This window comes from Salarias fasciatus, chromosome 1, assembly GCF_902148845.1.
Source record: "Salarias fasciatus chromosome 1, fSalaFa1.1, whole genome shotgun sequence".
Lineage (NCBI taxonomy): Eukaryota > Metazoa > Chordata > Actinopteri > Blenniiformes > Blenniidae > Salarias > Salarias fasciatus.
In genome coordinates, this window is record NC_043745.1 from 5995053 (window position 1) to 6022821 (window position 27769).

The 27769-nt window shown below is 46.1% G+C and overlaps 1 protein-coding gene across 3 annotated transcripts in view; it reads right to left on the bottom strand.

Moving 5' to 3' along the window:
• Positions 1-5305: 5305 nt before the first annotated feature.
• lrrk1 (leucine-rich repeat kinase 1) overlaps positions 5306-27769 on the bottom strand; it is a 60577-nt gene continuing 38113 nt past the window's right edge. For all 3 annotated transcript variants that reach the window (XM_030090761.1, XM_030090752.1, XM_030090769.1), the window contains 10 exons: positions 27604-27741; positions 18451-18645; positions 17890-18041; positions 16907-17024; positions 15841-15957; positions 15513-15710; positions 15128-15342; positions 12697-13158; positions 12040-12141; positions 5306-8890 (listed from right to left, as the gene is read on the bottom strand). In XM_030090761.1, the coding sequence (XP_029946621.1) occupies positions 8713-8890; positions 12040-12141; positions 12697-13158; positions 15128-15342; positions 15513-15710; positions 15841-15957; positions 16907-17024; positions 17890-18041; positions 18451-18645; positions 27604-27741 (1875 nt within the window). In that variant the 3' untranslated portion in view covers positions 5306-8712. The remainder of the gene's footprint in view (positions 8891-12039; positions 12142-12696; positions 13159-15127; positions 15343-15512; positions 15711-15840; positions 15958-16906; positions 17025-17889; positions 18042-18450; positions 18646-27603; positions 27742-27769) is intronic.

The window sequence follows — 27769 nt, forward strand, 5'->3', positions numbered from 1 at the left end:
CACACAACCCGCGAGTGTGACCCTGAAGTGTGACTTAACAAAACCCCAGAGGGGAACTTTCAGAGTTCAGCTTCCATCTGTCAGCCCCAATGAAACTATCAGAGAAATCAGTTTTCAGTAGAGTTCACAACTAATATTTGCACAATCAGGCCGATATGCGGAGCTCGACTCTCCTGACGTCCATTTTTCAGCTGTATAACAGGAAAACGGTTGGAGTAGCTGTTATTTTCAGGCTGTGATGCTATCATTTCACTGGGCCGGCCTGGATTCGACTGCATGCAGCACCTGAACTCAGTGGAATCGGAGCGATAAAGATCAGATGATGGTGAGTAAACACAGCTCGCCTGTGAGAGTCGCTCTGCTTCACGTACGTTTTAAAATACACTCATTTGGCGTGCTTTTGTCACGTCAGATGAATGAGAATCTCTGTTGGTGACAGCGCTGTGAAAGGGGGATAAATATTTACTCTGGCGAGTCGCACGTGTTTGGTTTTCATCGCCTGGAGTATAAACGGAAAAAATTCCCCCCGAGGCTGAAGAAGATTCGCAGTTCAAACACATTCTTCCTGCTCTCGACTCCTGATGAGATCGCTGCTTTAACTCTGGCTGTTTAACAGACACGTCTTCAGGTCTGATCAGGGAGCAGAAACCAGACCGGAGACAGCCCGCCTTCAGCATCAGCAGCTCCTCCAGAGTTTCATCGGCGACGTGGTCGGGGGGTGGGGTGGGGTGGGGGGGTGGGGGGTGTTGTCTCTGTCTTATCAGTGAAAGTCTTTAAAAAGCAGTGCGGAGTGTGAAAAAGGCACAGCAGGAAGTGAAAGTGAAAGAGGAGCTGGTCTTATCCTGCACAGCTGATTGGGCTGATGTGAGCCAGATGAGTCTAAAGAGGGCCTCATTATGCCCCCCCCCCCCCCCCCCACCCCCCCTGCAGGACGGCCTGGGCGATAAGCGGCGAGCCATTAGCAGGTCCCATTAGCCACGGTTGGTTTGGGTGCAGATAATGTTGAAGCAGCGCTCTGGTATTTTAGGAAGATCCAGATAAGACGCTCAAATCAGCCCCACCCCCGCCCCCAGTGGAGCGAGGTTCCCATCCATCAGTGGAGTTAGCTTCAGCTTCTGCTTCCAGGATCAAAGTTTCCCGTTTTCTGAATCTCTATTGTCACAACTGGTTTGTGTCACGTTGCTGCAGGTCCCTGGTTTAGACTGTTCGATCTTTATTGCACCGAGTCGTCCGAACGAACCGAACCATCGTCTCTACTCGGGTGAAGGATCCTGGTTCCAGTTCGAAAAAACAACAGCAGACATTTTGAAGAGTAACTCAACAAGGCGCCGGATTCAAACCAAACTGTCACGAACAGCATTACAGACACATCGCTCCACAAAGACCCTTCCAATCAGAAGGTCGAGATCGTTCAAAGTGTCGTCAGTGGATCCAGGAACCGTGAAAAACTCTGATCTCAGAGGTTCAAATGGAGCATGCAAACACATCAAACATTTTCTGAGTGTTGTATTTGAAATCTGGGCTAAACACCTATTTTGTCTTAATTTAGTGTTCAACAGTTGAGCTTAATGATGACTCCTCCGAAAGAAAAATGAGAGTTTAACGACCTCCTCAGCCAGGATCGCAGAAATACCGAAGGATCCCACTGAAAAGCTTCTTAATTAAAGAAGGTACAGCTTCCAGATGTTCGCCGGAGCCCCTCATTACCCCAGCACGGCCTTCATGTCGTCAAATGTTCCAGCGCTGAGATAATTAAGAGGAGCCAGTTAAATCAAAATGCTGTTTACAGCAGCAGTGAGTCAGAACAGCAGAGTCCTGCCACCCAGCTTCATCGTTTCCCCTCGCTCTGACAGAAGAGAAAATACGCTATTCTGACTGTAAAGTCACACACTCACACACACACACACACACACACACACAGAGTCACAGGTCATCTATTGCTCAGCATCAGTGGTTCACACCCGACCTCCTCCTTTACACTGATTAGACTGTTTTCAGGCTGAAATGAGACGTTCGCTCGCTGAAACCATCCAGATTAATGACAAGACGGTGAAAACAGCTTCCCACAGGGTCTGTGTCTAGAATTAAAGTCCCGATTTAAACGGAGCGCCGCCAGGTTTGGAGGCTTTTGTTCTGTAATCATGTGCCGGAGCAGCGTTTGAGCCGGGATTCCCCCGAGAAACAGGAAGACTGGACCACAGCTCCGACTGAAGCAGCTCTCAGCAAGTCCCGGGCCCAAGGTTTCTGACTGGAGCACTCCGGCGTGTTTGATGTGCTGAATATCACAGAACACGCACACACACACACACACACACACAGAGCGAGTGTGACTGAAGGGCATTAGAGGAGGGAGGATGGAAGCTGCTGCTCGGGTTATGAAATAAACAACACGGCCTCGGAGCGGGACAATGCCTGTGTTGTTTTCTGCATTTGCTTCTCGTTGGGCGTCTGTCAGACATCTGGCTCTTCTCCTGCTCACTCGTCACCTCCACCACCTCTGTGCTCCGTCTTACTCATAACCAACATTCGTCTCTTCACTGCTTTTCAGGACATCAGTATTTTTGGAAGTTTCTTCATTCCTCCACGTTTCATCCATGCTAACATTCTCTGGTGCCGGTTCACCATTAAACTGAGGATATAATAAATATGCTATGAAAACTGTGCACGGGCAAAGCATTGCACTTAAAAAAACAGTGGAGCAAGTTTTCAAACGTGTCATCAATCATTTCATTCAGTCATGTTCAGAATAGTGCGGTATGAATAGAGTGTTTCAAGGAATGTCCTAAAGCAGGTCAAAGACACTAAAGTGAACCAGTCAGTCACAGGATTACTTATAATTAGAGCGTCAGTGAGGACAAACTGCTAACTGTGAGAGAAACTCACAGGTCTGAGAGCAGAAGATGTAAAAAATGGACGATCTTAGCAACACAGTACATAGAACCGATAACATAATACCTGTCAGTAAGGGAATGATGCGTCTCCTTGTTATCTCCTTTCAGCTCTCTCTGTTTACACGTTTAATTCCCATCATGCAGTGTTTTTCTCCTTCCTCCAGACCTGCAGCTGTTTTCTGATTCAGGTTGACTCGAAGCTTCACTTTCCTCAGAGTTCGGCGTCGTGACGGCAGACAGTCCACCGAGTCACTCTCCTCCTCTGCAGGAAGGCTCAGTGCCTTGCTCAAGGACAGGGGGATTCTAACTCAGGATGAGACCTGAGGGTAACCAGGAAGCAGCCCCTCTCTCTACTGCCCCCTCCTGCCCCACCGAGCTCCAGCAGCCCCACATGTGGAGGTAATGAGACTCATCCTGTGTGTGTGTGTGTGTGTGTGTGTGTGTGTGTGTGTGTGTGAAGATGGCCGGGCGCCGGCCAGAGGTCGAGCCAGAGCAGCCCAGCATGATTTATTCATGCGCGGGCCACAGAAGCCTGAGTCTCTTTAACCGACAGGAGCATCATTCATGATATTTGCGGCGCTGAGCAAGCGGCAGGCCGGCCGCCGCCAACACGGCCATGTTGTTTACGGCAGCGCCTGCAGGTAAACAAGGTCACGTCTCTGCAGCGTCTGGCCGTCTCTAAGCTCTCTGGATCATCTCAGGTGAAAAGTGTTTGTTCTGAGCTGCGGCCGCTCAGGGAATAATCACAGTTCAGAGCTTCTCCTTCGCCTACCTGCTGTTCTGGTTTCTGTCTTCCCTCTTTGACATCCAGGATGTGTCATAGAGGACAAATAGATGGATTTTTTTTATTTATAGGGTAAATAAATCCTTCAGTCCATCCAGATACACGTTTTTAAACGGCAGGAGGTGAACATGAAGCTCAGGACGCCTGAACACCTTTCACCTGGATCCAGGACAGGAGGAGCCGGCCGGAGACGTTGGAGGGATTTCAGGTGAAGAAAAGTGAGAGCAGGATTACAGTAATCCAGCCCCGATGACACACAGGTGTGGATAATCACTTCCTGTTGGCATGTGGCACAACGGATGGGAATTTTGCAATATTTCCCAGGTGACAACGGCGCCAGCAGGTTGAGGCGTGTGAGCGTTTGTCAGGATCGTCCCGGAGCGCAGGTGATAAACACTCATCATGTTGCTCTTGCAATAATCAACATTTGTTTGAAGCCGCAGCTCTAATCTGTGCGATGAACTCTGAGTCCGCCGCTTCCCTCTGCTGATCTGTCTGAAAAAGCGTGAAGCTGAATGACTGAAGTCTTTTCAGCTGTTTTTAGACCGTTTCCGTGTGAAATCCGAGCCGTTCTGCACGTCCACAGCAGCGCCGGACCGGAGGAGCTCCAGGATCTGCTGAGAGTCTGGAAACAGCAGGGAAGAAAGTCTGTTTGCAATGTCCTGGATTTTTAGATTAATTGGTGGAAAATGTGATTTAATTGAGAAGTTACATAAAAAACACAGTCTTCTGGTGTTTTTCGTTGAGGATCTTCTCACTGCTACTGGAGAAATGTGGATTTCTGAACTGCTCGAGCCCTGCCAGGAGCTTCTGGATCTCTTTCTTCCACATGATTTAGATTTCTTTTGGACCTACATTCACTTCCCTGCTCATTCCAGGACTAAGCGGCCAGCGGAGATCTGCCAACTGCGAGCAGGAAGTTGTTTCTTCTTCTGCTCCTCATGGCGAGCAGCTTCCTCCTCTTCATCAGATGTTTCTGTCTGAGCAGCAGCCAAGTGTGGCCAAGCACAAACTCAGAGACAGAAAAGCTCCATTTGAAGTATTTTTATGCTGATTTTGAAACTTTCCAATAAGAAGTTAAAGCTTTCATAATTTCATGAATATTTTCAGACAAAAACGAAACAAGAAGTTCGTCATCTGTTAAACCTCAATCTAAAAAAACCATGAAAGTGAGTCTGAGGGTGTAAACGATGATGTTGTCTGAATGGTTTTATCTTTACCTGGTCGTACAGTTGGGAAGTGGTTCACACCTCACAGCAGGACAATCCCGGTTCAAGTCCGGCCAGGCGTTTCTATTAACCACTCTCCAAAAACATGTGAGGCGTTAAAGCGACCTGACAATAACCTTTGACCCCCGTCCACCCACAGGCAGCTCTGATCAGATCAGCTTAGCAATGACTCTCAGGTGGAGTCGGGACATGTTCACGGCCTGATCTAAAATAACATCCAGGTTCATCATGTTTGAACAGCGAGAGCTGGAGAACACACAGCATTCAGATTCAAACCTACAACCAAGTTCAGTCACTCCTCGAGTGTTGGGAAACTAAACCTATTCAAAGGTGAAGAACAGCTGGAAATACAACAGCAACAGAGCAGAGGCTGGAAGTTTTAATAAACAGAGAGACGGAACGATCATCAGAACTTTATTCAGCATCACTTTACACTGATTTTATGTTACAATGCGTCGTGTTATACATTCCAGGAAATAAATAAGCTCCATGTTTCCACAGTTCCTTGCTGGTCAGCTGTGCAGCAGCTCAGCGAAGTGTGTGGCTGACATTTAAATACATGTTTAAAAAAAACCCCAAACAAACCATGAGAGGAACAATCCCACGGTGCTGCCGTTTGTTTTCACTCGCAGGAAAACATCGGAGTCACCAGAGGTTGCTTTACATCTGTCGTTAAAGTCAACACCATCCTCACACGTCCGAGGAACTCCCCGTATAAACACAGGCGTAGAAAAATCTCAGCTCTTTAATACATATCATACATTTTACATTATTTGGTGGCAGCGCTGCCGGGAAGCCGTGCCGAGACGTAAAGTGCTGAATGCTTCTGTTCCGTGAACGTCGGTACAGACGAGTCGAGCGCTGAGAGACGCTCTGCGACTTCAGCTCCTCAGTAAAGTCCCATTAAAGACACAGTGAATAAAAACATGACGCTGCTCGTCTCTGAACACGCTGCTGGAGCGGGAAGCGTTGAGAGTTTGGAAGCGCTACGCAGCTTTTCGGGCTCAAAACGAGCCTCTTCTCCGCTAGCTAACCGTCAGGAGTTTGTGTTGAGCAGATCAGCTCCTATGAATCAACTCAAGTTGTTCGGAGGAAGTAGTGAAACGACTCGTTGGAGAGGTGTTTTCAACATGAACGCTGATGACGGAGAAACCCAACAAGAGGAGGAGGATTGGAAAGAGCCAGAGTTTGACCACCTCAGTTCTGTTAACGTCTACTGCTACAAGCTTTTAACATTATTAGCATTTACGAGGTTTTAGCATCGTCAGCAGAAATGTCTCCACGGATTCAGGATAATAGAAGATTATTACTCTGCTCGTTTTAAGCTGCAGATTTACGCTTGTTAGCATCAAAAGCTGAAGGTTTCTGTATTGAACAGACAGAACTTGACCAGCACCATCAGATAAAGCCGAGAGCGTTATCAGCAACAACAGTTTCATGATGATGAGTGAACATGTCCGGCTGGTTTTCAGCTTCTGCAGCGGTCAGATTTAAGATGGACACACCTTTAAGGTATCAGTAATATAAGCCTGCAAGGTTTCAGCATATTGAGAAGACAAATCTCAAAGGCATCAGCATTATGAGCATCAACAGCTGAGAGCTGTAGCGTTATTGGTGGACAGATGTCTCAAAAGTTTGAGCATCGTTGGCCGAGATGCCCCTGATTTTTTTCTTTTAGCTAAATTTTAATAAACGTCAGAAAGACTTCAAATGATTTATTGTGATTAGTAAAGATGCCTTTTCCCTTCAGTGTCAATAGCAGCAAAAACAAAAAAAACTTTATTGCTTCGGTTCTTTGATTCTATTAGAGCAGTAAAACCAGGATAATGTGTTGTCATGAATCAAGTCTCGCTAAACGGACGACTGCGGCGTTCAGAACCAAACCGAACTACTGAAAGAAGAAGAAAATGTTCTTTTTATTAGCTTGAATCTGCCAAACTCAGCGGTTTCTAAGAGCTGGGCGGAACGGCTCAGTTGCGTAACGTTGCACCGAACACAGATGTGCTTGATGTTGGACGGTCGTCCGGCTCCATCTGAGGAACATCCACCATGTTTCTGAGTGTGTGTGAGTGTGTGTGAGTGTGTGTGAGTCTGACGGGCCACCTGCTCTTCGTTTGGAGAGCAGAGCCCGGAGCGCCGCCGCAGCGGCGCATCCAATCAATCGCTTTTAAAAATAGGAGCGGAGGACGTCCCGGCCCGGCGTCCCGGGCTCCAGACGGGGAGCGTTAGATGAAGGACGATGGAAATAGACGGGAGAATAAACAAAGCAGCATCTGGAGCTCGCAGCTCGCCACATCTTGAACTGGATCCAGTCAGGACGCAAACCACCGCGAAGTCTGAGCGAAGGTTACGCTCCAGTTCAAATAAAAACGTCACGAGACGTCCCTCAAAGAGTTTTAAAGTTGCTACCAGGAGAACATTAATACATCTACATTCATTCAGAGTGTCAGTGTTTGTCGTTCTTTGGAAGTTACGCAACTGTTTCAGGGGTTTAAGATCATCTAATGAAGTGAAACAGGGTTTTATTGTTGAACTCAGAGGAAAAATGAGCCTAAAGTGAAAGAATCTGTCAGTGGAACAATAAAACAGCTGCTGACGACAGTGTTTTATAATGAAAAAGATGCAGCTTCTCCTCGAGGATCACATGGACTCACTGAGATTTAGCAGAATAAGTTCGCAGAGTGGGATTATGGACCTTCAGTCTCAGGGTTATTGTTACTGGGGTGCAAAAAAGATTCATGAGACAGGTCAGGTCATGTAAAAGTTTAACTGAAGGAGCTTTAAATGGACAAATGAACCTGATCAAGTAGCTCAGCAGTTGTTTTCTTTAACGTAAGATTGAAGCTCAAAATGGGCAAAATACCAAAAACCCTGCCAGTAAAACGAGGACTAATTTATTTAATTTAAAGATGATGAGCTGAAAAAAGATTGACTTCTGGGTAATTATGATTCATGTGAAGATATGATTTGATATTTTGTGGTAAAAAATGAAAGTTCTTCTAATTTCATGGGACTTAACACATCAATGTTGACTGAAAACGAGGAAAAGTGAAGCTAACGGCGGAGTCCAGAGTGTTGCTCCTGCAGTGGCCGGTCGGTCCGGGTGGAGCTCAGACACCAGCTTCCAGCAGCGTCACGGCGAGCCGAGAGTCGGGATCTCAGGCTGGGATTATACAGCTTCTGCCGGGCTCTCTTTGATCCCAGCGTCATGGATTAAAAATCTTTCTGCTCTGAGCGTTGTTGTTGTGAAACTGATGCGGCTTTGAAACGAAGAGAGTCGATGGCTTCTTATCTGCGCTGATTTCATGTCGTTTGAAATTAAAATTAAAAAAAGACTGATGTGCGTGTTTTTTCTGTTGTGTGATCATCAAAGGATTGAGGAACTAACAAGTGTGATGTGATTAAACTCAAATACACCTTGAGGGCTTTTCGGCATCAGTTTGGGATTATGGGAGTTCTTTAATCTGCGACTTCCTCACTTCCTGGCTTCGCTGTTACTGAGGTATCGAAGCTGCTGATGTTTGAGTTCGGCTACATGTTCTTAGACCAGATTCTGTTGAGAACAGTCAGAGTGAAGGTGAAAGAGGAGCTGGTGAGTGGAGGCAGCAGAAACCTTCCTGCAGTCTGGATAAACGTCACCTGCAGGACGACCGTTGTGACGCGAGTCTCCGTTTCCCCGACGGCGCTCTGGAGGGTTTGCCGTGTCCGGCGCTCGCCTCCTCCCTCCTCGCCCCCTGAACACTGGCGGTCCTGTGGGTGGCGTTTCCCCCCCTCGGCCGGACAGAGCCGCGATTCTGCGGCACAACGGCTACCTTCTTTTCCTCATCCTGGTCTCCAGGCGGCCCAGCTCCTCGTAGGAGCGGTAGAAGAGCTCCAGCTCGCGGCGGCCCCAGCCCCTCCAGACACACAGGCACCACTCCGTGTTTTCCTTACGGAAGCCGCACACAACCGTGTCCTTTGCCACCAGCGCCGCCTCCTCCAGGAGCCTGAGAGACGAGGAGAAGGAGGAGGAGGGAGAAATCGATCAGAGCGGGGAAGCAGCTCCAGTTGGAGGAACATCTCCGCGCTGTAATTAGCTCTTCCCAGAAGCGGGTGTTCCGCTCCGGGAAGCCGGAGGCCTCCGAGGACAGTGAGCGCACTGTCAGCGAGGAGGTGCAGCGCCTCCTCAAAGCAGGAGGGGAAAAAAATACCCAATCTCCCTTTCAACTGGCGCTAATTTATGAGGGCTGAGCTCCAAAGCATTCTGGGAGGAAGGAGAGCTTCTGGTGACCCGGCATCCTGAGCTCCGCCACCCATGCATCACGACCGGCAACCCCGAATTATCTGCTTCCCCCCGCGTTTCATCTCTGAGCGCCGTGTCATTAGCTCCGGTCCGCTCCTGTCCGCTCACGCCTGCTGAGCCGCCGAGCCGCCGAGCCAGGCAGCAGGAGCAGGTGAGGCCATCAAAGCCCCCAGAGCCCCCGGAGACCTGAAGCTCCGGAAGCCTCAAAAGACCTGAAGCCTCTGAAGCCCCTGAACACCCCTGAAGCCCTGTGAAGTCCCTGAAGTCCTGAAGTCTCTAAAGGTCCCTAATGGCCCCAAAATCTCTGAAGTCCTGAAGTTCCTCGAAGCTCCAGAAGTCCCTGAAGTCCCTGAAGTCCCAGTAGCTTCTAAAGTAACTTGAAGTCCCTTAAAGCCCCAGAAGTCCCCAAAGCTCCTTGAAGCCTCTGAAGTCCCAGAAGCCCCTTGAAGTGCCTGAAGTCACCAAAGCTCCAGAAGTACCAGAGGTCCTCAAAGCCTCTGAAGTCTACTGAGGCCCTTGAAGTCCCAGAAGTCCCTCGAAAACCCTGAAGCCCCTGAACACCCCTGAAGCCCTGTGAAGTACCTGAAGTCCCAGAAATCCCTAAAGTCCCTTGAAACCCCCAAAATCACTGAAACCCCAGAAGCCTCCTGAAGACCGTGAAGCTGCACTGAAGTCCATAGAAGCTCCCTGATGCGCCCCAAACCCCTGAAGTCCCAGAAGACCCCTGGAGTTCGTACAGCCCCCCTGAAGTCCCCAAGACCCCTGAAGTACCAGTAGTCCCAGAAGCCCCTGGAGTCCCAGCCCCCCCTCCCCCCTCCCTGCACAGAGAGATCAAGGCCACACAGGGGCGAGGAGTGAAGCCGTCCTGTCACCGGAGCCCCCCGGGGCCCGCCGGCCCCCTCCTGACCCCGGCCCTGACCTCGCCGTGCGCCGCCTGTGTTACAGGTGCAGCGGTGGTAATAAGGACCCGGCTCAGGGTGACCCTTTTATTGCCTGCTGCTAAAAGGCCGGCAGAAGAAAGCAGCTGCGGGATTCTTTTAGGAATAATTAGAGGCTGGCTGCAGCAGCGCGGCGACCCGATGAGGGATCGCTGCTTCGCTACGAGAACACAGGACTCCGCTTCTTCTCTCCTCGGAATGAGCTCCAGCAGGTGGACGGAACGCCAACGCTCAAATAAAAGGGTTCCATTCAGGTCCAGTACAATCCTATCGTACACTCTAACATGCTTTAATGTCTAGTAGATTTTTAAAAAAAATAAAGCACATTTTAAATTTTTTTTTTTTTATAAAAGAAAAGACTTTCACGATTTTCTTGAAGCGGTCAAACATTGATTAGAGAAAACATTTCGATTTATAAAGAATGTATAAAATAAACTGAGTTCAACCATGTTGAATCCTCTCATTTTTACCTGTAATGCCGATTATTATTATGATGTATTTCTAAACATTTTCAGAAAGTTGCGTTTTCTCTCGTGCACACAGACTGGGAGTGTTTTCAGAAAGTTGCTTTTCAGCAGCGCCGAGGTTGTGTAAACAGCGCCTCAAACAAGAGTGTATTTACCCTCCAGATTACGGACGGCAAAACCATTGAGAAAAATATACTAACTGTAATCTTTACAAAAACACACAGCTTATATTAAACAGTGATCATCCTAATAACACATGTTCAATCCTTTAAATGACTGTGCTACAACAAAGCGGCACACCGACAAGCATTTCTCTGAACTGAACTCAGGATAAACTGGTTCTCTTCAGCTCAACACGCCCAGACGAAAACGCTTTACACAGGTTTACGTGACACCTGAGCAAAATCAACACAGCTAAAACAAAACAAAACAAAACAAAAAAAACCCTAGAAACTACTTCCTCCTTCCTCTTTGTGTTCCTGATTCTGCACTTCCTGATTCCAGAGAATCAGAACTGTAAAACCAGGTGTGTGGAGCCGAAAAATAAGAGAAACTCGATGTTTGTGGGGAAAAAGCTTCAGTCAATCGAACGTTTAACTGAGATGAGGTTCGATTAAACCTCGACTGGAGCTGTGTTGAACAGGTTGTAGCTGTAGTCCAGGAAAAACTGGGTTTTAAACCCTCAACCAGTCTCTAAGCTATGGTCTGAAGCAGAAACCCAACAACACAACTTACCTTTCATTTGCATGATTTCCCAGAGAATTAAAAATCAAAAATATAAGAAAATGAATAATCATAAAATGTGAAGTGCAAAAGGAAGCAGGCTTTAGAATTTACGTCAAAAATTGCAAAATGACTTGAGTCTAGTCCAGTGTAACTTTGAGTCAGACTCAAAAACAAAAGAGGACTCTCCACTGAAGGGGTGTTTGTGGTTGGGAGATGCAGGGAGCTGCAGGGAGATGCAGAGAGATGCAGGGAGCTGCAGGGAGCTGCAGGGAGCTGCAGGGAGCTCAGGCCGTCTCTGACGCCGTACCGCTGAGGTGAGCTTAGTGTTTTTTAATGAACGGTGAAAAGTGCACAGTTAACATGATCTGCTCGGCCATAATAGGCTCATTAATAGATAATAGGCTGAAATAAAGAGGAGCTGGGTGTAAGTAGATGCAGATGTGAGCGGAGCTCGCCGCTCGCAGACAGAGCTGCTCTAACAGTCGCGTCTGGATCTGTTTGATCTGCGACCTTTGATTTCAGATCAGACTGCCGCTCCATCACAACATGAAGACACCGCCTGCTCCACCCAGAGCTCCGATTACAGACCTGCAGTTACACACATTCAACCGTTTGATGGATGCTCTCTTTAAGGTTCTATTAAAATCTGTAGTTTCAGCAGTTTTAGTTTGGGTGGATGAATCCCACTGATCTCAGGAGAGGACAGAAGCAGCGTGACTCACCCCAAAGAGGACCGTCCAGGCGGAGTGAGCACCGCCACCACGCGGCCTCGGAGCTGACCGGACTGGGACTGCATCTCAATGACCATCACATCCCCGCCGCGCCTGCAAAGCAACCACACACACCGCTAACGCAAAACGAGCAGAAACATCGCCTGCCTGCATGAACAATGTCGCTCACTGACCGGAATCACTCCTTCCATTCAGCTCATTCGTCACATTTTTCCATCCCAACATGTTTTTATGAGATATAATGAGGAGATTCATAGACTGACTCATTCCGGTACATTCATGAGGTGAGAGCACCTTTAGAGACACTGCTGACTCTGTCATTTCATCATAGGACACTTCAGTGTTCCCTTTAAAAAAAAATGCACAATTATTTCTGCAAACGCGCCGTTTTCTTTCACATATTGTGTAACGATGACGCACAGTGAGGACGCGTCCCACATTCGTGAATATCTAACTTTCAATGAACTAAAAGGATTTCACAGTGCTAGTTCGTTTTCAATGAGACAAATAATAAAGATGTTACATGATGTTTTTTGCCAGTGCCAATATAGATATTTACCTTTGTCCCAGTTTAAGCGGAAACCCTTTGAATCGGCTGCCTCTGTGAGTCATTTGAGTTTGGTGGTTGGTGTGTATGAGGCGAGGTACCTGGGGATCCACAGAGTCCCGCTGACCGGCAGCACAGTGAAGGCCTGCAGCTGAGGGTCCGAGCTCCCTGCGGGGTCCAGGACTGGATCAGAGAGGCTGGACTCTGCCCGACCCCCGTCGGGCTCCTCCAGCTCCGCATACAGCGTTGCACTGCTGCGACTGTCCGCTACGCTCAGGGTCTCCGTGTGCGAGCGTTCCGATGGCGGCCGCGGCGGCGGCTCCAGCGAGCAGCCGGATGATATGGAGCAGTAGTCCGTCAGGGACTCCTGGTGCAGCAGGATCTGAGTCCCTGCATCCTCACTGTAGATCACAGTCACTTCTCCTGTCAGGGCTTCCACCTCCTGGTCCTGGTCCTGGTCCTGGTCCCGGTCCCTGCTGGGGAGGCTGGCGGCTGCCAGTGTGGCGACTCCGGTGGGCCGCTGCACCGAGAAGACGTCCCGGAGGGGATTACTGTCCCCGCAGCTGAAAACACAAAACTGCATCTCAGAAACACAAAACTGCATCAGAGAGCTGAAAGTCAGACTCCATAAGAATAGAGACGTGTTCATAATGAAGAATCCAATTAGCATCAGTCAACAAAAGCACAACAACCTCCAGGGAAGAAGATCTGTTCACAGACAGCCACTCTGATACATCATATTTTGATTTACCACACAGATCTGAACATCTCCAGCACCGCTGCACAACCGGACAATACTGAGCAACGCTGGCATAAAGCAGCCCAGAGATACAGAGGTGTGCGTTGAATTGATCTATTAGCTCCATAAAGAACACACAGAATCCATTCATTAACATGCTGACTAGATAGTGTGTGTTATTGCTCTCATCCTTCAGATTCCACCCTCTCTGGTTCCGTTCGGTCGAGCTGCTACATGTGTTTTTACTCATTTAAAGCTTTAATAAATCAGGCCTGCAGTGCCTGATCCCACACTCTGCTGACAGACGCAGAGCGGCTTTCAATTAACTTGTTTTCTTCTCTTCATGATAAAATACAAACTTTCAGTATTCAGGTCTCAGATTCAAACTCCTTGAATTGAACATGAACTAATAAATTAAACTCAAACTAAACTAAACTTTAAAAGGTTGTTTTTCAACCCTTTTCAAGTTACTCTAATTACTGTATTTCTAATGGTAATTTCTCATATATCGTTGTTGTGACAGCCAGTCTTCTGTCTGCGGCGGCAGGAACTGCAGATGACTGTATTGACTCCCGCATCCACTCAACGTCACAGGATTCTCAGAATGTTTATTTCACGGGACGCTCAGAATACAAAGCAGGGAGAGATTTCTTTTCTCCGTCTGCATCTGGTGAGTCCTGCAGTGTATCAACCTCACTTTTCCTGTGACTGATCAAACCCACACAAATACAAATATCTGCCGGGAAACTGATCCATAAACACCCTCCGGCTGCTTCGCCGCAACTGCAGACTTCACTCCACACTTTAATCAGATTTATAAATCTGTAAAAGGCTTCAGCCTTTGACCGTGGTCTGCTGACGCCTCCACAGACCTGCCGCAGTCAGAGGCTTTTATTCCCACTAAAGCCCCCCGTGGTCGGCCTGTCAGAAAGGCCGTGGACCTCTTTCAAATTTCAGGATAAAGCTCATGCTAATTTTTACAGGACAACTTAATGTGACCGTGGCAGAAGTTACAGAGAAGTTATTGAGACGTGGACATTGTGCTCATCACTGCTGTTGGCTTTTGTTTCAATAAACTGTTTAAGATGAGGAAGTTTCCACTGATGCTTCTCCTGTAATGATATCATATCACTGTGGTTATGTTATACTTTGTATTATACAACTTTTTACGTTTTGCATAAATTTCACCCGAAAACCAAACATCCTGAAACGTTTGTCAGCAGAGGAACTGAACCAATGTCAAGATGAGACTGTGCCAATACAACTGTAAGTTGCTATATTATTTTCATTAAGTTATTATTTAACTGAAGTTACATAAAATAGTCAGAATAATGAAGTTTCTTTTTTTAATTCATTGAGGATAAATACTATAAATCTCTCAATTATAATTGGAATTTTTAGACAATTTTATGAAATTAATGACTTGATTACTTTAAAATATTATTAAAATGATTGTGTTACTGGTTAGAGCTGTCCAGAATTTCTGGTTTCTGCTCCCACCATGTGAAGATGTGTTGATATTCGCGTCGTGCTGGAGGAGTGACTGCTGGATGAGAAGCACCTGAGCTCTTTACCTGCTGCAGGAATAAACTAAAAGACACATCAATAAAACTCTTTTTGGACATGAGCCTGGCTTAGCCTTCTCCTCTGGTTTTTTTGAGTTGACACTATAATGTAGGCTCATATAAAACCTTAACTTCCTGTTTGTGAGGTGTTTATTTTACACTTTACATCTCATCAACATCCCCTGGAAAAGAGGAGGAGTCCGAAATCCTCATCACACCTGGACTCACCAGTACTTGGCGCAGAGTTCGTAGGACGCGGCGTGATAGAGGTGCAGTGTGTTGCTGTGGTCGTCCAGGGTCCATACTGCCTCCTCCCCCCACAGGCTGAAGTTGGTCGCCATGGATACGACAGAGGACGGCGGGCCATAGGCTTCTATCCTCCGAACCGCCTGGAGGCTCAGACAGTCGATGACCAGCAGGCCGGGACCGTTGGAGAACCACAGCTGACACACACACACAAACACACACACACACACACACACACACACACACACACACACACACACACACACACACACACACACAGGTGAGTGCATCCAGCGAGGCTTCACAGCGATCGGCCAGAACATTATGACCACCTAGTGGGTGAATTCCTGACTGATGGTCAGTTTACCTGCGAGCCGCTGCTGACCAGCGCAATGCTCCTGACCGGGTAGGGTCTCTGCCTGGGATCCGAGTCTTTCAGGCCGAACATGGTCTTGTTGATGGAGTGTGAGCACAGATACGTCTCGCCCTCCAGAGGCAGGTCCTCCACCAGGCTGTACACCGCCACCAGGCCGTCAGACATCCCAGCAAACACTTTGGCCAACGTCTGATCAGGAGAGGAAGACAAGCTGTCAGGTCGATTTAAATTCTAAATTTGTTGCGTGTCGTGCACGGTGTCGTGCATGGTGTCGTGCACGGTGTCGTGCGCGGTGCTGCGTGTGGAATGGTGCGCTGACCTGCTCTCCTGCCGGGACGGGGAACATGCAGGTGATGACGGCCGGGGAGGAGAAGCGTTTCTGTGGTTGACTGAGAGGACACATGTCCTTCAGGCTGTAGATGAACACTTCCTGTTCCTGTGGCACAAACACACCATTCTCTCCTCAGTGTGAGACACAAACACTGCAGGAAGGAGGCAGATTCATTTGTTTTGATTTCACACTGAAAGCACATCAGGTCCAAAGACAGAGCGGCAGAGCTGGAAAATTTTAGCTTTCTTTTTCTTTGTTCCTGGTATTTACTCAGAACAACAACAACGTCTTAAAAGTCTGTACTTGTTTTAGCCTCAGAGCAAAGATTTAGAGCAATAATCCAACATAAAGACAACAAAGCCGCCTACAGGAGTAAAAATCCTTTGTGAATATTAATCTGAACAGTTTTAGAAAAAAAAACAACAACAATCGAAGCCAAAGAGAAAAACTCTTGCAGACTGAAACACTAAACTGTGAAGAAAAGGTCCAACTTACACATGGCAAAGTTTTCACAATTTACAGACTTTGACAAGTTAAAGATACTTGAGGTAACAGTAGGACCAGAGACCGCAGAGTTTGGAGGACGAATGTGGAAGATGAGGTTAAACTGACATTCAGGAGTGAGCTGATCATCTGATCATTCATCAATACTCCCTGATGGTTCCTCACTCAATAAATCCTCTTTTCATTACATTAGTTCACGACTTTTAAAGACGGAGACCACGCTGTTCTCAAATCGACATCCGAGAGAGAGGTGTGATGGAGACATGAACGCAGATCGCTCTCAGACTCCACAACATGTGAGCACACAGCCCACTGAGAGTTTATACAGTTTACATCCGGGTTCACATCATTTCGCTGAGTATTTTCTTATGTGAAGCTTCTACACAAACATAAACAAATCCAAGTATTTTAAGGATAAAAAAAAAAAATCCATATTTACAAAAACTAAATTAGCTCTACCTTAATTTTCATTTATTGCTGTAAATGTTCCATCTTTATAAAGAATATTCAAAGAAAGCCGGTGTGTGAGGTGATCTGACTGGGCGCGCACCTCGGTGGCCATCCACAGGGAGTTGGTCATCTTCAGCTGGCAGCTGATCCTGCTGCCGGGACAGGACATCCTCCTCACCTCCACCTGGCCCTTCAGCACGTTCACCACGCTGTAGTTCCTGCAGGAGCGACACACCAGTCCACAGCCTGTCAGACCAACAGCTTTCATAACGTCACTGTGGAGCTCAGGCTCATAAACAGACGTGTTTTCAGTCTTTCTCAGTGCTCACAAACAGATGGGATCGCTGCTTCAATGTGTCCGTAAGTGTCAAATCTCTTCAAGCCGTGTGAGCACAAAACAAAAGAACCAAAAGGCGTCAAAATAGCAGGTTTTGGTCAATTATCCAAAGTAAATGGGCTCTAAATGCACCACACACAAGGAGGAAAAACAGAAAAATCAGATAATCATTATACTTCTTCCATTTTATAAGCTGTGCATGAGTTGTTCGCAGTAATCTAACACACACTGTTCTTAAATTAGCTCAGAATGGAGCGGCATGAAGGAAGTTCTGTGGCAGATTATCTGTTCTCAAAAGCAAAATATTAACGCTGAATCACTTTTCCAAGCTGAGGAATTAAATCTAAGATTTATGAAAATAAAACAGAAATGAGACATCAGGGGAGTGGATGAGCGGTGGGAGAGTCGGGGGAGCAGCAGTACGGTGGTGAAGGAGTTTAACTGGAGAGAAAGAGAGAAAGAAAGAAAGGAAGGAAGGCTGGAGGAGTCAGCAGGAGTGATTAAGAGCAGACATGAGGTCCTGCTGCCTCACACAGAGAACAATGCAGCTGTTACATCAGGCACCTGGGAGCTGAACACAGTCAGCAGTCTGTGCTGCTCGCAGTGACGTCTCAACACCCAGCTCAGGGCTTTTTACTGGAATCACACGGCGGTGTGAAGCGGGGGGTCCCGGCCGGCTGGGCCCGGGGTTTCGCACATGTTAACGGAAACCGTGACAGACATGTACGGTGTGGGACGAAGCCGACCTGTCGTCCTTGTCTCCGCCCCAGAACACGGCGCTGTGGCCCTGCAGCGGCGACAGGAAGAGCTGCGAGTGGCGGTCGCAGGGCAACACGTAGCGCAGGCACGGGAAGCTGGGCTCCTGCATCTGCCGCAAGCACTGCATGGCCGCCGGCCTCTACACACAGACACACACACACACACACAGAAGGTTGTGAAAGTGAGTCAAAATGAGTAATTCACTGGAGTCACTAAACTCAGCATACATCAGTTCTTATGAGTACAGATCCCTTCATGTTGCCAGAGAGAGCACATTCAGAACAAAAACACATTATAACCAAACTGATTTTAGAAAAATGAAGGAGAACTAAACAGACACATCCAGAATTGGACCAAAAGATGTGGAGGTAGACCGTTTCAGGGAGTCCCGATCTACACAGACCCAGCAGCTGACTGAGTAAAGACCCTCCAGTGTTTTATCCAGGACAGTATTAAAAAAACACATTTCCTCCACCACCTACTGTGGATTCCTCTGAGTTATGGCTCTCGGTGTGGTTCACCCACTTCTGTTCCTGCTCAGTTCTCACCTTCTCTGGCTTGGTTTCCCAGCACTCCGTCAGCAGGCTGTGGAGGCAGCAGAACTGAACCTCCTCGGGACTCCCCAGTGTGGGCCGAACGCCTTTGGAGAGCTTCTTAGCGATCTGCAGCTGGTGCTGTCCCAGCACCGGCCTCCGCCCGGACAGCAGCTCGTACACCACCATCCCGTAGGAGAAGATGTCCACCTTCAGGAGACAGAAGCATCCTAGGTCACTTTCTGAGTGGAGCTGCTGTAGGTTTATCCTGATGGTGCTTGACGTGGTTGTTAGACTGTGTGTGGAGTTTGCATTTTTTTCCCGCCTCTCCTTCAAGTGTCAAATCACAATATTTATAATAATAATTTAAAGAGGAATAAAAAGTACCACGTTAGTACTTTTTATTCTTCTATAAAACCGAATAAGCCTAATTCCGCTCTAAAATGACCATGTAAACGCCTGAAAACTTCATTTAGAATTAAGTTTAATTAAGCAATTTTCAAAGATGGTAGCCCGCGGTCCATGACTCGACCAAGCGGCAACCTCCGCTCATAAATCACGAAGATAACGCGGAAGTGCAAAAAAGCTGTAATTCCAGAGAAATTCCAGCAGGGGGCGATGACGTTGGTTTCAAAAAGAGCCCCAGTCTCATTGAAACCCATTTAAAAATGCCGATTTTTGTCGATCGCTTAACACCGCGGTCATTTTCAAAGCAGTAGCATCCAAGTAAATCGAGAAAAAACACGAGAAAAACGCTGTTGTCTTCCGGGAGACGTGAGTACGTCACGGCCGCCCCCTGTCCAATCAGAACGCTTCTCAGACCACGGCATGAGAGAGGATTTAATTCTTCGTTTCTCCCATGTAAACACGACGCTCATAAATATAATTCTGAATTACTTAATTCAGAATAAACTTAATCCGAATTAAAAACACCATGTAACCACACTCAAGCCGCTTTCACACTGGCCAAAAAACCCGTTTAAACCCGCTAATAATCAGGTCCTCATGGCAGTCGAAGCAGGTTTTTAGCGGGTCGGCTACTATCGGCTTTCAGTGGGAGGGGCGAAAGGGAGTGTGAAAGGCAGAAACGAGTCGACGTGGTAATTTACGTGATGACGTCGACGCAGCATGGCTACGTTAGCGCGCTTGTTGTTGTATTTAGACAGCGCGAGATCTCCTTCATCAAGATGACCCAGTATTGGCAAGACAGCGAGACCAGAGAGCTCCTCTGGATCCGTGGGGAAGAGGAGATTCGCCTACAGGTAACGGTCGGGGACCGAGCTGTAGTCCACTGTTTACTTTCGTTTTGCTCCGTCACGCTGATGATGTCATCAATGCGGGACACCATCACCACGGGAAAACGCAGCGAGTCGGCTCGCCAGCAGGCAGGTCTGCAGGCAGTGTGAAAGAAGTCAAAAGGCGATTGTTAGCGGGTCGAAAACACGGGTCGACCCGCTAGTTGCAGTGGGAAAGAGGTCAGTGTCACAAACGGCACATGCAGGAGAATGGTATGTCAAAGATAAGGCCCATGGCCCAAAACCAGCCTGGTCCACTCAAGATGAAAATGGGCTGTATGTGGCCCCGGCAGTAAAACGTTACACCACTGTTTAAAAGTAAAATCTATTCCAGCTATTTAAGTTTGAAATTCCAAAGTATTTCAATGAATGTCATATAAAAGGTTCAGTACCATCAAATAAAACTGACATTTACTGGAAACACAGCTGTAGATATTAAAGACTGCATGACTGCCAGTAGGTCGGTGATTTGAATATAAATGTGTGGTATATCAGCATAAATATACTGCATAAATCAGCATAAATATACTGTGAATGAGTTTTCAGGAACGTTCTCTGGGTCACAAAAGAAGAAGAACTTGGTGATTTTCTGTCTGCCTCCATCGAAGAAGCCCGTTTAGACGAGGTTCCTCTTCTGAAAGTCTATAAACGTTGCTTGGCATCAGGATTTTCCTCTTTTAGCTTCCTGTGACCTTGGTTGAATCAGAGAAAGTGCGTATTCGTGTGTATTGTGCAAGCAGTGAAAATAAAGACTTCCTGAAACTCTACAGATCCATCCATGAAGCGGGTTTTTAGCTGAAGAGTGACGGGCTCACTGCTGCCGGACTCTTTTGTCGTGTCTAACTGGACTGGAAATCCCACAGGAGCGCTGTCACAGTGCAGAGCGATCATCACATGACATGGACGCCACAAACATGAGCCTGACAGTCGCCAATGAGGGTTAATAACCCGTACCAAAATCCACTTTAAAAGACAGCTGAGTCGGCGAGCGGCCTGAGGTGGAAGTGAAGACGGAGACATTTACAAGTCGCTGCAGGCACAAAGCTAAGAACCAAACACACATAAAGCCGTGTGTGCTTATTCACACCAACATCATTAATCATACAACTCTGGTGAATGGAGCCAAAGTTTTATGATTTGAACAGATTCATACACAGAATTACAGTTAGTTTTGATAATTATCGTCGCAGTGAGACTGTTTTTGCATCCCAGACTTCATAATTACATAACAATGAGAAAAGGTTCATACCAAACTACTCACTGGGTGACGCTAAATTACTCGAAAAAGGGTTTCCTGTTTTTTGGAGTGTTTATTTTAGGAAAAGGGTGACTATTTCCACTTTCTTTAAGCAAAAAACACATTCCACTGAAACACAATGACTTGTTAAAGGTGCATTAAGGAGTTTTACAACCTTAAAAATACTTATTTTCCACCATAAATATGTTACACATTTTTAATGATGTGTACAATGTGCCCTGACATATTCATTACAAGTACCTCTAACAGCGCTAAATTGTCATTTGAAAGTTGCAGTGCCGGTCCGGCACCACAATTTTTTTGGGGAGAATTTGAAAGGAATGACGTAATGCACGCTCCGGCTTGTTAGGTTTCGTTTTGTCCACCATTACTCCGCCAGATGCTTAGTGAGCAACAACTGAGCAGGATCTTCCAGAAAGTAAGAACAGACCGGCTTCTAGCACTGCCACAGCTCCAGCACAGACTCCACCAGGTAAAAGAAACTTAAATCTTACTTGAGCGCTTCTAAACGAGCGAAGACGGAGTCCCCCTCTTCCGTGCACGCGAGCCACAGGGACGAGTTTTTCACTAAGCTGCATTACGCCCAAGGCCTGCAGGGGGCGCTGTTTCGCATAAAACGTGCAAACTCCTTAATGCACCTTTAAATGCACAAAACAGTTTTTAAAGCTTTTTAAATGAATTACATCCTGACTTCCTGTCATGAAACATTTTTTCATGTTTGCACAACTTCTTCTGACTTTAAAGGTGCATTAAGGAGTTTGCACGTTTTATGCGAAACAGCGCCCCCTGCAGGCCTTGGGCGTAATGCAGCTTAGTGAAAAACTCGTGCATGTGACTTGCGTGCACGGAACAGAGGAACTCCTTCCTCGCTCTTTTAGTAGCGCTCAAGTAAAATGTAAGTTTCTTCTACCTGGTGGAGTCTGTGTGGAGCTGTGGCAGTGCTAGAAGCCAGTCTTTTCTTGCTTTCTGGAAGATCCTGCTCAGTTGTTGCTCACTAAGCATCTGGCGGAGTAATGGCGGACAAAACAAAACCTAACTAAATCAGGCCAGCCAGAGCGTGCATCACGTCATTCCTTTCAAATTCTCCCCCAAAAAATGCTGGTGCCAGACAGGCACTGCAACTTTCAAGTGACAATTTAGCGCTGTTAGAGGTACTTGTAATGAATATGTCAGGGCTCATTGTAAACATCATTAAAAATGTGTAACATATTTATGGTGGAAAATAAGTATTTTTAAAGTTGAAAAACTCCTCGGTGCACTTTTAAAATACACTTTGTCCTCAACACTGATGACATTAAAACTAAACCATAGAGGACTTTTATTTTGGAAAGCTGATGGCAGAATAAACGCTGCACTGAGCCGCAGGCGGAGCCCGACGTGAGAACTGACTAATAGTTTTGTCTTCTGCTGATAATGACAAAGAGGTCAGAGGTCGAGAGCAGATACTCCACAGTCGCACTAATCTGGCTTGTTTTGGCTTCCTCTTATCTCCAGGAGCTCGTTTTTTTATGTTAATCTCACTTTATTTTCCCGAAAAGAGCATCTTTGCTCAATTATTGTTACATAAGAAACATGTTTTCTTTCTTTCCTCTCTCTGACTCACTGGTCTGTCGCTGCAGCTCATATCAGAGGCCTAAAAGCCCTCCGTCTCAGAACGTCCACATACAGATTGTGTTTGGGGTCTCGAGCCTCATGGGAATTCTGGGAATAGCTGCAGAGACAAACAGTGACTCAATGCCAAAAGCACTGAACTACTTATGTGGTGACTTCACTTGTTAGTGACTCCAGATATACTGGAGGTCTGCGGCGTCACGCCGGCTGTGGAAAACATTCACACTCCGACCTCAATCCAGCCAGGCCGCAACCTTCAGCTCCCCATCCTCCTCCAACACGCCAATTCTACGATTCTCACATGAAAGTAATAATTAAAGCTCAGTAAAATAATAACACTGCAGGACTGTTTAACTCTTTAAAGTCTTTTTTCCACATCAATAAACAAACAATCTGATACCCAATTTATATTACAATAGGTCAGAAAATGTGAAACTGAATTGAAATCACAGATTTTCAGCACTGACAGCTCAAAAATACACCCTTGTTAAATCCCTAATGTGGAATAATGAATTACATACTTAAAAAAAAAAAAGTTTTAATCAAATAAGATGGATTAGAAGTTTGTACAGAAAGTGAGGATGTGAGGATTATTATTTTCCCTGTTTCCATGGAGACAGAGTCTGAGCTGACCATCCTGGGAGCCATTTTCACAAAGCTGCGTTTTCAGTGGCTCTGGACACTGTTGTCATATAAACAGACCCACAAAACGCTACGAAAGTTTTGCATTTTCACTTGAACTGGTTGTCGTGTTAACGGCAGCAGCAACAGCAGCTGGCTCCTCAGAGGACCAGAAGCTCAGGATATGAACAATAAGAGCGAACTGGTGAGTTTTTCCTATGGGCTCAACCGAAATATGCAATCTTCTTTACTTCCTTACAATCAGGTGTCTTGACGGTAAAGCTTTAACTTTAAGCTCAGAAGTTCCTCTGTGTCTGATGTTAGAAGAAAACTTCACGTTCAGACTCGTGTCCGTCATGTTTGAAGAAGCTGAGCTGGATTTAGGCTGTTTTCTTTAGAAATAAATCTCTCTTTTCCTGTATAAACAGCCTGTTAATACCTTCCTCCTCCTCCTTTTGAACTGTTATGTTATTTCATATATAAATGCACCTTGTCTTTCATTTATCAGACAAACAACTCACCCATTAATAAACTTAGTATTGGTTGTTTAATTGATCATCACTGTCCTACACAGACTTTAACAGTGGTACTATGTTATCTATCGATACATTGAACATGTTAATTCAGCATACAGTCATAATCCACACCCTCATATGTGATCAGTGTCTGGTTTTCTTCACTTCATAGGAAACACAACATCAACAGAAGCCGATCCGGCAGCTCTGAGTGACTTTAATGAGAGACTGAGAAATCTGAGGCGCCTCTGAAAGCACATTTATACTTTACTATAAAAGGCATTCTTATTCATTTGCTATCATGTTCCATATTTGCAGTAACACTTGGTGAGACGTGTACTGGAGCATTTTGCATAGCGCTCCAACTTTTCTGGACCTATGGTTGTATAAATCTTCAATTTTGCTTTAAACAACACTTCCAGTTTCACCAAAGATGCTGTTTAATGTAGATTCATGACATTAACTGTGCGTCCTCTGTGTGGACAGAAAGCTAAATCACGCTGAAAACAAATCCAACTAAACACACAAACCCAAAGTTTACCCAACGTCCTTGAAATATTTGTTCTAAACACCAATACACATGTTGCCTTTGGGTTTTGGAAAAATAAATAAAATACAGCAGATGGTAAATGGTGAATTTACTGTTCTGCTCCTGTGAAAAGCAGCAGTTTGGTGCTTTGTGTGGATTAAAACAACAGAGCCAGGGTTGCCAGGTTGGAGAAAAAAATCATCGTTTTTTCTTTTCTGTCTTATCGCTGAACAAACGACCCTGCAGTGAAGCCAGATTAAAAAAATGTTTTGGTTCAAAGTTCAGGATGACCTTCACATTAAATAAAGTTTGTATTTGCATGTGATTTGTTGTCCAAAATGTGCCAAAACCTCAGATTTCTCCAGTTTAACTGAAACACTGAGCTGTTGGGACGTCTGTTCAATACAAATGAAGGTTCAATAGTAACATGTGGCCATTTCAAACAGAGGAAAGCTAACAGCGTAATCATTTTAACCGACATGATATTCGAGTCATTGTCAATAATCTAATTATTCAAGTTACACTTTAAATCTTTCAGAATGTTACAACTGCAGACAATATGACACTTTTCGTGTTTCGTACAGTTGGCTCATCAAAGTAAGTATGGTAGAAGTGACAGTTGTCACACTCATTCATTTAGTATTCACACTCTTTTACTTTATTACATTTAAAATGGACCAAATTATTAAAAGTACCGTAGTATTCTGAGCAAAACCAGAGGTCAATAGTTTAAAATGCACTGAAACGCTGTCATTTTCATGTAAGTCATTAAAAAATGAAGTTGATAAAGTGGACATGCTTGTTCTGATTTAAAACATCCACATCGTAAAGTCAGAACTGGAGCGCTCATGTTGATCTAAACGTCTTGTTCCATCTTGAAGTGGCACGACCCCGGAACGTCCACATTCTCTCCAAACTGGCAGCGTGTCGGCGGCGCCCACAGAGCTGCGTTTCATTTACACTCCGCTTTCTGCCGCCTCAGCTCAGTGTGCTTCTCATTAGAGGAGCTGAAGCTCATCAGAAAGTGAAGTTAACCCGTCGGAGCAGGGCCTGGTGGACTCTCGCTGGGAGGGGGGGGGAGGGGGGCTCGCACATGTTTTCTCTGCTCTTTGAAACTTTCCTTTACAGAGGAAGCGGCTGGTAAAACAGCCAGCGCCAGTAAAGTCAGACTCCCCGAGGAGAGGAGCAGCTCACAGCAGGCAGGGCGAGTTAAAGCCCATTGACTCACTGCTGGGGGCCAAAACACACACACACACACACACGCGCGCGCACACACACACACACACCATGTTTAGATAAGCTCTGTGTGTCCATGTGTCACTGCTCCTTCACTGGGTTTATGGCTGAAAGCATCAACTTTCTCACCCTCCACATAATATTAAATAAACCTTTCCATATTGTTAAAGCAGTAAAAAATATATTTTTTGACAAAATCTGTCTGAAAAATAAAGAAATGGGCAACTGGACTAATAACTCAGTACTCTGGTATTTAAAGGTCCCTCAGAGCCAGTTTAGCACCGAGTTAAAGAAAACATTCAGTCAGCCACAAATCACGTTTTCACTGTTTTTTCTTATTTACTTCAAGTTTCAACTGGTTCAGAACTGGAGCTTAGATTGGTTTAATCTGGTATTCGAACTAGTTTAATGTGGTTAGTAAGAGGTGTTTGGACTGAGGCCACGTTTGTGCTTCACTCTTTATATTTTCCAAAAATGTCTCATTTACAAAAACCCGGTGAAGAGTTGCGATGAGCAGCCAGACCTCTGGGGGGCAGTGTCACGATTGCACCACTCAGAGTTATCCTTGTACCTGTAGCTAGATTTGTTTCGACGCTGGTACATTAGGTACGAGGGGTTGTTCAGAACTCCCCGGACCTCCAGGTCGCCTCATGTGTGGATCCAGAGGTAGCCGGCGTTTTGCCGCGGTAAGAGCCACGCGGGTCATTCCGCCCGGCCGCCATACGAGCCGACATGTGGTCCCAATCAGACAGCGAGGCAACAAGCAGCACAGAGGAAGTAGCCAGTCAAAACAATCAGCCCTGGAACTGTGAATCCTCTGGTGTGTCAGGCTAAATAAATACTGCCTCTCTTCTTACCGATACCTTTGGCCGGAGCAGGAGGCCGCAGGTCAGCAGCATGCCGTCCTGTGTGTACACACACACACACACTGCAGCTAATGGATCAAACAAATTGAAGCTTTTCTATGAACCGCTTTCTAGTTGGTCAACATGTGTCTCCTGTTAGGATCAAGAGAGCCCATAAAGACTCTCAGATATGATACGTGAGCGAGCGGAAGGAAATCTGAATCCATAGAAAGAGGGAAGCCACGCTGACAGGAACTGTCCGACTCTCTATAAATGTCATTTAACGTCATGAAAAACCAGCATGAAGACGATGTTTCACCGTGTGTTGGTCTAAACCTCCCTCTCACTCTGATGTTACACAGATTCTGCTTATGACGCTCCCATTCATCAATACGTGTGTTTCTAGGTTCATCATGTCATGAGCAATGCTACACAAAAGAAATCAATCGATCAGCTACACTCAGACAGCAGTAACAGATGGGAAGGGGAACGCTAAATCAACGCAGCTGAGTGTCAGAACTCTGAGACTATTCTGAGATCACTGACAGCTCCCGGGATGCGAATGTCTGAACTGTTCGGGTTAACACGCTAATATATTAGCTTAGATTATCTATCCTCCCCAGAAAAGGCTGCAGATAATTAAGCTCCAACACCAGTGTTGAAAACATTGAATACCAAACATTAGAAATGCAAAAGAAAGTTTCTACATCAGATAGATGCGAAAAAAGGAGGCTAAGACCTGAAATGTTTAAACACGAGAAATTTTTAACACAAGAAGTCATGAAGAACAGAAGAAACACAAGAAACTGCTTCAGTTTCAGCAGGAAGCCAAAAGAATTTCAACCAGAGCGACAAATAAAGGAAATTCTAACTGCGGCACATCAGACTTTCTCTGAACAACCAAGAATGTCAACATTACAGTCTACAAACAGATGAAGAGTCTAATAGAAGTAGGATTTTTCTGTCCTTAACAAAATAATTTGATTTGAATCCTTTGTGCTTTCTGTCCTTCGTATTTGGTTCAATAACAGCTTACTCATGAGGGTTTTCTTGAAATAAGATACTAAAATGTGACAGATTCAGTTTTCAGTCTAAGTGAAGGAAAAACTAGGAGTGTTTTCTGGAGTTATAGTTTCAGTGTGAAAGGTCTCCAGGTTCTTCATAAAGGTCAGTGTAGGTTAAGTTAAATGTACCTCTGTAGCTTCATGAAGGTCAGGTTGAGGTAATCACTTCTCGGTTAGGTTGAGGCCGTCCGTACCTTCTCGTCGTACACGATGCCAGGTCGGATCTCGGGAGCCTGGTACCCGGGCGTGCCCTCCACTCCCAGAGCCCCCTCATGGAAGGACTGTCTGGAGATGCCATAGTCCGACAGCTTCACGTTGACTGGATCCTCCAGCTGGAAGACGACACGGCGGGGGGCCAGA